Here is an 11,324-nt window from a genome sequence, read left to right on the forward strand (position 1 = left end):
CATTGGGTGCTGGAGAGCAGTAGGGTTCTCGATGTCTAAAAAACGTAGGCAAGGTCCTGATCTCCGGGCGGATTTATAAGCAACGTAATCACTGAGGCGAGACGGTCTGCATGGTCCGTATATTAAAGGGTTTGGTACAAATGCGACACCACTATTTCTTAGTAATCTTGGTTGTTTTCCCAATGTTTGAACCCAAGAGGTGTGTGGGGTATATGTAAGTATTTTGCCGTCTATAGTTTTATATTTCTGTTCGATGTTCTTAGATCCTTTAATTTGGTTGCTATCCTTATTGTTTTTCGTGCTACCTGATCTATCCGTTGTTTCGTGTTTTTGTCTACCGTTGCTTGTAATCCCTTATACTTTACGTTCAAACTATCCTTAACTATTTCTATAGCTTTAGATTTTGCACCTGTGTCTTTCTGTTGTGTTGTTAAGTCTGCGTTTGTGAAATCCCGCGGCATGTGGGGTTTTTGATCTCTTTTGTTGATGTTTACTTGGTCTTCCGACCATCTTTGTAAGTCGTGCATTACTTCAACGGGTAGGGGCGGCTTTGTAAGATTCTTGCGATCTAAACATGCATGTTTTGCATTCTCCCAATTTAAATTGTTAGGTGAACTGCTAGTTGCTACGTTTGATAAAGGTGTGTTTGGTGTACGTACCATGTGGCCCTCAAATGGTGAAATTTTTGTTACGCTATGCGGTGTAATTCTGAGTGTTTTAATATTTTCTGCCACATCTGAAACGAGTTTGTATGGTGTATTTGTTTTGTCAATTCTCATGACCACTAATCTACGCTTCAAAATTTGTATCATTCTCTCAACTACCCCTATTGCTCTATGATCATCTACCGGTGCAAATAATAACTTAATATTGTTTGTATGACAAAACAGTTGACAATTTTTAGCTCTAAATGTTTGTACTTGATCGCATATTATCTTTCATAGAACCCCGTTATTTGAAATGTATCGTTGCATAAATTTAATGGCAATGTGCGCTGTTGTGTTTGTAACGGCCTTTGCAGTTGGAAATTTTGACCACTTATCTATTGCGACTAGAATATATGCGTCTCTTTTTAGTTCATCCGGAAGGGGACCTGCAAAATCTAATTGTACTTCCTCACTTGGTTCAACTACTGGTTCTATTTTGAATGAATGTCTTTTTTTTCCGATGATGGATTTTAATTTTTTACCTTGCTCAGTGCAGTGTTTGCAATTTTGTGCCATCTGCACAATTGCCCGATGTATGTGAGGAATTACCCGATCCTGGGTGTGTCAGATGCAGACTATCGAGCACTGTCTGCCTCAACTGCGTATGGATGACTATCCTTTCGTCAATGAGTAAGCAATCCTCCCGGACATGAAGTCTGTTTCTAATGTTGTACCAGTACTGGCCGTAGGAAGACTTGATTGCTTCCCAATCCCTCTTATTCACAAAGTTGATTAGTGGGCACAGATTTCGATCTTTCTTGGTGGCTGCGGCGATGAATCGAACTCCCAATACTCGCTGTAGTCTTTGTCTAAACAATAGTGTGTCCTCCTCAGATTCCACCGTATTTTTAGCTTTGGCGACCAGTTCTTCCGTTATCATTTCGTGACTGGCTTCTAACGTCGTGGGTCCCATTGTTGGTGGTTCGAAGTTGTGTGTCTCTAGTTCTTGTACGCAGATGTTCGGGTCTACGCGGCTGACAAAGATATCCGTGACTGTACCTTTTCCAGGTGTTTGTGTTGAAGTTGTTGTATTTCGTGGTTCGGAGATAAGTGTTTGTATAGTCGCTGCTTTAGTAGTCGATTGTGTTTGTGTCGGTATCGTTTTCATGTTGTAGCTTGAAGTGATCCGATCCGTTCTGTTTCCGGATATATTTGTAGTTGTGAAGGTGATCTTCGGGAAATTTGACTTTTACTGATATCGATCTTCTTAGTCGATAGTAACTCTCTGGCGTCCCGTACGGGCGTTGCTGATTGTTTGGTGTGCTCTTGCTGTGGTGATTTTTGTACTTCAGGGTATCCTTTCTTTCCCCTGCTGATAGGTTTTTTATGCCATCTGGGGTCCGAGAGGCTTTCTTCCCTATCTGATGAACCCTGCCAGTTTTCCGTTGATTTGTTTCGTCCTCTTGTCTCTGATAATCGAAGCTCCGTTGGGATGAATCCTCCTTTAAATCCCTTGGTATCTTTACGGCTCATCGCTACGTTGTTATGTTCTCGAAATGAAATTTTATGGACGAAATTCTTTTTGTTTGTTTGATATTGAGATCGTTTGGATAGGAAGGGAGTTGACTGTTTTAGAGCAGATTTTGAGTGAGACTGATTTGTGTTGCTAGTTTGGCAATGACCGGTTGCGGAATGTTTGGAATGTTTCATTGCTAATTGAATGCTTGAAGCAGCATTCAATAGCCCTTCGTTTTTCGCGCGCGTTTTGATCAGCTCATATGGTGCTTTGTTCTGATTGGCCAGATTATTTAGAATGACATTGTCAATCAGTTCCAGGTTATTAATGAATGTCCTAATTGATGCTACAACAAATTCCTCATCATACTCACTAGGAGGTATTGCCAATCCGACCGGATTTCGGGACATGTAGTCAATTAGTCCCATTTTACTCCCAGCAAGATGTTTGATATCGAAGTGAAAGGGAATTAATCGGTCAATCCAACGTGTGAGCCGGTTTTGACTTGTTTTTGATCTTTCGCTTGCATTTAAAGCGCTGATTAAAGCTTGATGATCAGTGATGACGGTAAAATGTTTTCCATATAGATAGTATTTAAAATGTTCGATTGCCCACACGACCCCTAGTAGTTCAAGTTCATTAACAGAATATTTTTCCTCTAATGAGTTCAGAAAACGTGATGCATACGCTACGGCAACCCAATCCTCCGGTGAAAATTCGAGCGCGGCTCCTTATCCTGTAGTTGAAGCATCGCACACGATGCAAGTGTCAAGATGTTGATCAAAGTGTTTGTTTTGTGTTATCTCCGATACCAATTTTAATATGTTTTTAAATGTTGTGTTATGTTCTGTGGACCATTCAAGTGGTCTGTTATTTTCTGTGTTTTTTAGCGATGGGCGTAATGCGGCAGCGGTTTGTGCCAATTTTGGAATGTAACGTGTGAGATGATGTATGGAACCCATAAAACTTTTTAATTGTTTAAAAGTTTTTGGTGGGGATAGTTTTTCAATAGCCTCAGTCTTTTTTACAAGTGGTTTTGTTCCCTCACTATTAACAGTAAATCCTAACCACTCAAGTTATTTGCAGGCAAACTTACATTTATCCAATGATATCGCCAGGTTTTCCTCGTCTAGTTTTTTCAGAACTGATAGCAACTTTTGTTTGTGTGTATCCAACAATCCTTTTGTGACGATTAAGATGTCATCCAAATAGGCGTAAGTGTTCGTGCAATTTGTAAGAGTTATATCGATCGCTTTTTGAAATTCAGCTGGCATATCCGTGAGGCTATAAAATTCTGTTTGGAATGGATAAGTTCCAGTAGCGTTGCCCCCAATAAGACTAAAGATGCATTGTTCTCTTGGTCGTTTTATCCAACGGGATTTGTGAATATGCGTATCGAAGGTCGAATGTTGAAAATAGTGTTTGTTTGGATTTGTCTGATTTTACCACCTGCGCGATATTGTCCAACAATAATTCATTGTTAGGCATTTGGTATTTGTTTTTGTGAATGAATTTGTTGATTTTGTTAGAATCTAACGCGACTTTGACTGTTTGATCCTTTTTTACTGTGATTTCAATTGGAATAATAAATTGTCGATCCGAGCATTTATCTAGTTTGATGATGTGATTTTGATCCATCAGTTTGTTCAATTCCCCTTCAACTGTTTCCTGTAAGTATACCGGAATACGTCGTCCTTTTTGTTGTATTGGCATGAAGTCTTGACTGAATTGAATTTTCATCATGTGATTTTTTGATTTTCCAATACGTATGCATAGCTGTTGAAAAATATCTTTGACCCATTGTTTTATTTCCGGATCCGATTCTTCTTGTCCGCGTATATTCAATACATTTTGTTTATTTTTTTCTTGTATTCGCTTGACACCGATTTGTGGTAGTATGTTGCGTCCAATAATATTGGCTTTTTGATCATCTACAATGATGAATGGAGCTGACTGAATTTTCCAGCCTCCTGATTTGATTGTTATAATCAATCGTCCTTTCGTGTTTATCGTTTCACCATTATAACAAGCCAGGTGTCTTGCTGTGTCGTTCGGTGGGAGACACTTGAGTAATGCTGATTTATCGTTTTGTTCAAAAACGACATTGGGCTTCCTGAATCGGCTATAGCGAATAATTCTTCTGAATTTGTTTTTAGTTTCACAATATGGCCATTTAGATCTTCTTCCGACAGGAGATTTGTATTTTTGATTTCAAAAGATTCAGCGATTGCCATAACCGAGAATTTGTTTATTTGATATTCATCCCATCCGCTATTTGATGTAAACTCGGCAAAGGCCACCGGATCGGTTTCGATTTCAAGGCTTTCTGTTTCTAGTTCTTCCTTTTTGTTCGTCTTGCCGGGTTCCTAAATAATTAACGTTTGTAGATCTGCAAACTTTTGCAAAATGCCCTCGTTTGGCACATTTTGAGCAAATTTTATCTTTCGCCGGACAAGATTGCAGGTGATTCTGATTGTATTGGTTTTGCATTTATAACATTGTTTTGAACTGTTTGTATTGTTATTTCGTTGTTGTCCTCTTGTGTTTTGTGTTCCGCGCAGACATGGTCAACCGCGGAACCCGCCTTGACCTCTTTGTAAGTTTTGGCTATTCCCAGAGTTATATCGACCACCCCGAGTATTGATATAATGTATTGGTTCTTGTTTTGGTGTAGTTTGTCCCCCAAATGGATTTATCTTCATAATACAACTATGTTCAATTCCTTTTTCTCGGCGAATTGCATACTAATATGCGTCTTGTGGAGTCCGTGTTTGTGCTAACAGTTCTTCCGCCGCAATTTTTTCGTTGTGCATGTGTGCTGTAAACATGCCTTTAAACCATTCATCTTTGTCTCCACAATCAGCCCGTGAGGCTAATTCGACAAGATCTGCATGAAATTGTTCCAGACTTTTCGACTTCTTTTGTTTACGGCAATTAAAATTATATCTCTCGAGTGCTACAATTCTGTTAGTAACAAAGATATCTTCCAGTGCTGTCATGAATTCTTGTGTGGTTACTGTGTAATACAAGGTTAGGTCTTTTCTGTTGGACTTGTCTTTGACCCTCGGCTCCCAGACAGAGAAAAAGGTAACTCCGGACTCTTGCGTCTGCTTCGTCCCATCTGTATGAGTTGCATAGTACTCCTAACTCCCGGGCTTTTATGACGTGATTCTCCCAACCAACTCGTTTTTCTCGATTTCGCACCTCGCGAGTTTTCCGTTGTGCGTCTGTTTCGCCCTGTATTTCAAGTTCATACACAGGCTCGGCGGGTTCGACGAGTGTTGGTCTGGCTCTCAATAAATTCCGTATTTCGATCCCATCCTTTGCGAATACAGCCATCTCCAATATAGCTGCCACTTTGTCCATTCTAATGGTGGTTCTGCCGACGCTCTATCCCAAAATGGTTTGATATTCAGTAGGTTTTTGGAATATCCTGCTGACTGCGCCATGTCATACCGGATGGTATGATATTATAATCCTTGAATCCGAAGGGATCGATAAACCTTATTTCTAAGTCGGAGCGATATAAAACAGCTAGTTGACAGACAACATTAATTCAACTCTGTTTCTTATTTCAATTAGAGTTCGTCCTCTCTGTCTATCAGGGTCAAGTGACCAGCCGTCTAGGCGTTTAACATAAGGTTATTAGTAATATAAATAACATACATATAAGGTTAGTTTGTCGATCCAGACCGGATGACAAGACCAATGACACAAAGTGACGTCTCTTCTCCTCGCTAGTTATTCAAAAACCAACATCCCCAACCAAAAAATTCACAACCTGAGAGTTTCTGGAATCATAAAAGCACAAATTAGAGGAACGAGGTCATACAGCTAGTTCAATCGAGAAATTTAAAATTGATTTAAAAGCTATAACTTTTGTTGAGTCGGGCTTCCAGTTTATATTTGTGATATTTCAGAAAATATCGTTTTGCAAAACACAAAACTAATATATCGTGTTATATCTTACTAAAACTTTTATTAAAATTGTAAAGTTGCAAGATGGAAGACTGTTTTTGGATTGCAAGTAATTGATCTCAATTGTAACCTCGCAAAACCAGTAATTCCAGGCGCGGATCTAAGAATTTCTCGAAGGGGGGGCATATTTTCAAAAAAACTTGAAAATTTTGTCGACCTTTTTTTTAGGTCGACCAAATTGATTTTTTGAGCTCTCCCAAACCACTATAAAGACCTTAACTTAAGGAAATTTTCTGGTCCGCAGGCAAATTTTTGAAAAAAAGGCCAAAAAAGGCGTTTTTTGGCGCTTTTTGGAAAATTTCCACCAAAAATCGCGTTTTTTCGGCTGGCGCTCGGCCCTGAAAATTAGTTTAGATTGGTGCCAAAGGTGCTTTTAGAAAAATTTTCAGGTCAATCAACCAAAAATGGATATCTCAAGATAGTACAAAGGGGGGACCCTTTGGGTCAGCAAAGGGTCGAATCCCTGAGAAGAAGGCGTCCCCCCCTAAATCCGCTACTGAGTACTTCAATATTTAGATCTAGATTTTAAGACATTCAATTTTAGGTTTGATACTAAGGGATTAAAGTTAATTTTATTGCTAAGAATTGACAATGAACAAAAGAGTAGCTCAAACCTATCCTGCCACAAATAGATGTAGCATGATTTATAGACGCTATACTACCATATCAGAGGCTACCCTCTAAAAAGGCACCTGATGGAGTATCTCAATTACTTCACGATCAAAAATCTCCTCAATATTCTTGTCTTTTTAATTGCTGGCCTCATGAACCATCGTGAGATAAATTAGCAGCAAAAGTCTGAATGAACAAGTTTCAAAATTTAATTTAAATGAAAATTCGAGTGTGAATAATTAATCAAGGTACAAACAAACCAAAAAAGAGCTTATCATAGCAACCAAACAAACGTTTACGTCATTGGTCTAGAAAACTGCATGATTTTTTAACCTTGCGTAATCATTGATAATTATTCTACAGTTTTACTCGTTATTATTGGTTTTTATTATTTTAGGGCTGGGAAAAGAAACCCTGGTTGCGATCTGTATTTAAAAGTGGACGCAAATACGCCGACTTGATGTTGCCCATTTCCGGTCGCGAATTCATCGCACTTCCCAGAAACTACGCCTTCAACGAATATCCCCACTTTGTCAAAGTAGTCACAGAGTTTTTGAAGCACAACAGAAGCGAATATAGAAGATGTCTATCTGTTAATTTCTTCTTAGACTACTCAGCTTTATTAGTTGTTCTCTACAATGTTAGTTAAGATTACTGTTCTTGTTGCTCACGTATTTTCCTTGCATATTTGAAGCTTGTGAAACACCGACTTGTTTCGTGTTTTGAATCAATTTAAAACAAAAACGAGACTGCTTGTATTAGGGCGAAGCCCTGAATCTTCCGAATGCCTGTTAAGGTCTATGGAGCGGAACAGTAATAACATGAAAAAAGTAAATATGATCCAATAAAACGAAATTTTTTTTGGACCACTTAAGAATCTGCCTTTTTTAAGAAAGGGGGGAGATTGTTAAGCAGAATAAAACAGTCGGCTTTTCGACCTCTCGGAAAGTAGTAAATTAGAATTCGCAATAGAAGAAAAAAGAATATAATTGCTGTATAAAAGTCTATGCATCAACACAGGAAAGTGTGATGAAAATTAGTTCAGGTTTTCAGATTAGTTGCTTAAATAGTATTTAGTAAAGTCAATTGAATAAATGATGAAAATGTGACGAGTTTACTGCTGGAACAAGAACATCAATTTAAGAATTAGCATATACATAAAAACACATATTTATATAAAGTTAAATTTAATTCAAAGTTAAAACATTAGGAAAAAAAAGTTATATACAAATTTTCTAATGTAAACGGAACCCATTAGAAGATACGTATATCCAGTATGTAAGCCATGTAATTCTAATCCAGTATGTACGCCATGTATTTTTGTGCGTACATACTGGATTAGATCGCTCTTCGCTAGTGTAGAACTTTTTCAATTTATTCTTACTTGTTGAAGTAATGTTAAAATTCCATAATTTTACAGGCAATTACTAATTTTTGACTTATTTATTGAGTCATAAATCGATCGTTTTATAGGCAGATGTTTTCGCAAAATTAGTTGTTCTAGTTCTCAATGCACACTTCCCTTGGAAAAACTGCACTTAAAAAGATCATAAGTCAATAACAAACATCAAACAACTTCACAAAGCTTAACATTTATTGAACAATAAATTTATCAACAGTTATAAATTTGTCCAGAAATTGAGAGAATTCATTGAATTCGTTCAGAGCATAATTGACATAGGCAACTCGTTTCATACTCTCATTCTCCTTTGCAGTGAATGTTCGAATCTGAGTAAAGGGAGGCTTGTTGATTTTGCACTTCTTGATCGTGACAAATTTATTTTTTGTATTGCAACTTGCCTGGTGAAAGTTTACAAATGGCAAACTCCTGATCCATTCCGGTCTCTGTAATGATTCAGTTCGTCTTTAGGATCGAGTATAACATCGAGATCAGGTTTTCAGTATCGTGAATACTTTATTTCTAACTGCCGAGGTTGCTTCTGCTTTTTTTTTCAGAACAGACTTGCTGCTTCTTCTCCATTTGTCCAAACTTATTTTTCATGAATACATTGAAAGCACTGTTGAAATGTTATCTTCTCCTGGTAGGATTTTTGGAACCAAGCAAATCTCTTCCTCTTGTTCAGTTTTTTGTGAATCGAACTGATTTTTTGGGAAAAAATATATATAAAAAACAAGGAATTCACTGTCTTTACAATTTGTACTGATACAGATTCTTTTCAGTTATTGTTACATCAAGCGGAGAAGTATTTAATCAGCTCAGTCGATCATTTCAACATACTTGACAATGGTTAGGAGCCAAATTTATGCGTACTAAGGCAAAGAAGCTACGCAATTGAAGTAAAATCAAGAGATATCATCTATCTTCTAATCAGAACTTAGCTTCCACGCAAATATTCAGTTTAGTGTTTCTGAACAGAATTCCAAAAAATTAAAATTCAAAAAATGATTCCGAATGAAATAAAAAAACTGATTTTTTCAATAGCGGCCCTGGTTCTGTACATAGTGTACTTGATTTTTGAAGTAAACAAAAAACTGATTCAAACAGTTTTTGATTTAGCAGAATTTACTGTGGAATTTTTAATAAACAAGCTTTTGCTCTAAAATAGCTTAATGAAAACGAGAAGAAATTAAACACTCATTTTAGATTATAATGTAAGCAGACAAAACAATCGTTAAGAAAAACAACAATTCAGCTAGTTTTCGAGTTTTTTCTCACAATATTCTTCATGTGCAACTCCATGTATTCTCGTCCATATAGACTCTCTTTCTGTTTATTCGAATATTTTTTTTTATTTACGTTCTTTAACGAATGATTTCAATGTTTCGCGAATCATGCGGGTAATTTTTTTAGGGACTTACACTCTTCTAGAATTTTTGTAGAAGATTTCAAATTGAACAATTTCTTCGAAAATAGTCATTTGCAGTGAATGTTCATCTAAAAGCAAATGAAAAGTTTCTCAGATCCCATTTTCATCAAAATTGATTTTTTTTCACTTGAATCATATAAAAAACCATATTTACTCGTCAAAGCTATTCAAGACATACTTTTTTATCTGAACTGTTTGATTCTTTATGTCTCTGAAATGTTGAAATTGTGTAAAAAATTCTATCAATCACGTCACCTAGATGAAACAAGTACAGTTTGCTCTTGAACTTTTGATTGATTGACTCTCACACGAGTGGAATGGAAACTTTAAATTTTTAAAATTTTTCAAACACTGCAATAATTATATATTTAAATTCTCATCAATTACATTGTACAAAAAGATTTTAATTTCAAAGCAATTATGTACAAAAACACCACACAGAGAGCTGTCGATCAGCCGGCAAGTTTCTAATTGCTTTTGTTCTTGGATCGATCACTGGAGGCTTTGGTTCACAGAGTTCTTCATCTTTGTCGAGGTCGATGATTCTTTGTCATCCCAAGAAAAGAGAAGTCGTCGACTGGTTGTGCAATAAAAAGTGAATCAAGAATTTTTTATTAGTTGATCTTAACATGCGCATTTACTTGTCCCATCCTCTGCATCGTTCCGAGGTGATATGCGTTAAGCAACCTTCAAAGTAGACTGGTACGTACCAAGAAACTGCAATTTTTCAAAAACTGAATAAAATTGTAGTTTTTACAACATTGGGTGAATTTATCTTAAGTGTTTAGTTTTGCAAAATGTTATATGTGCATCGTAAAAGAAAGTCCAACAAAAATTTGTAGAAATTTGCCTACAATCAAAAAACGATTCGGGACACTTGGTACAATAATGTTTTTTGAGTTTTTGTTTTGGTTTGACTTTTTGCTTTTGTTCAAAGAGTTTAACTGGGGGAAAATTATATGCAAAAAATAATAAGTTCAAAATGTTGATAAACTCTCAATTGAAAATGATCCGGAAAAATTAATTTAACGGAAAAGACGGCAAAATCAACCGACACTTGTAAAAACTGTTTGTTATTGCGTTCTTTTCATTTTAAATTGCATGTTATGTTTTATACATGCAGTGTATAAATTGCATGTTATGTTTTATACATGCAGTGTATAACAATTGCATGTTATGTTTTCAAATGCATGCAATAAATTGCTAAGAATTTTTTTTGTCTACAAGATATCGAAGAACAGAACCACTGCTTATTACTAATTTTAACGAAATTTTTGCATTTGAGCTGCGGCCTTTTCCAAGCGAACAATTTGAGACTCTGTATTAAGTGAGTTCCACTTTAGGATCGAGTATAGGTCCGTGAACACTTTATGTCCGTGAACACAGAACCCTGAACACTTTATTTTTAATTGCCGAGGTTGCTTCTGCTTTTTTTTCAGAACAGACTTGCTGCTTCTCCATTTGTCCAAACTCAATTTTTTTGAATAATTGAAAACACAGTTCAATTGTTATCTTCTCTTCGTAGCAGTTTTGGAACCTAGCAGATCTCTAATTTTTGTTTGATTTTTTGAAAATTCAATTTAATTGGGACTAGTTTTTTTTTATACGTTTCGATATAGAACAGCAAACTGATAAAATGAAACGAATCGAAAAACAAAATTGACGCGTGAATAAGAAAGAAACTTCTCCTAAAAAATCCACAATTGTCTGCAAAAATCAATCTTCCAGTTTGCAGCTGCTAAA

At 36.4% G+C, this 11,324-nt stretch overlaps 1 protein-coding gene across 1 annotated transcript in view; it reads left to right on the top strand.

Annotated features, from left to right (window-relative positions):
* Positions 1–11,324, top strand: part of LOC134851889 (melanotransferrin-like) — a 123,049-nt gene that overhangs the window by 40,185 nt on the left and 71,540 nt on the right. Inside the window, exon 15 of the mRNA XM_063868164.1 lies at positions 7,151–7,393. Coding sequence (XP_063724234.1) covers positions 7,151–7,393 — 243 coding nt within the window. The remainder of the gene's footprint in view (positions 1–7,150; positions 7,394–11,324) is intronic.

This window comes from Symsagittifera roscoffensis, chromosome 7, assembly GCF_963678635.1.
Source record: "Symsagittifera roscoffensis chromosome 7, txSymRosc1.1, whole genome shotgun sequence".
Taxonomy (NCBI): domain Eukaryota; kingdom Metazoa; phylum Xenacoelomorpha; order Acoela; family Convolutidae; genus Symsagittifera; species Symsagittifera roscoffensis.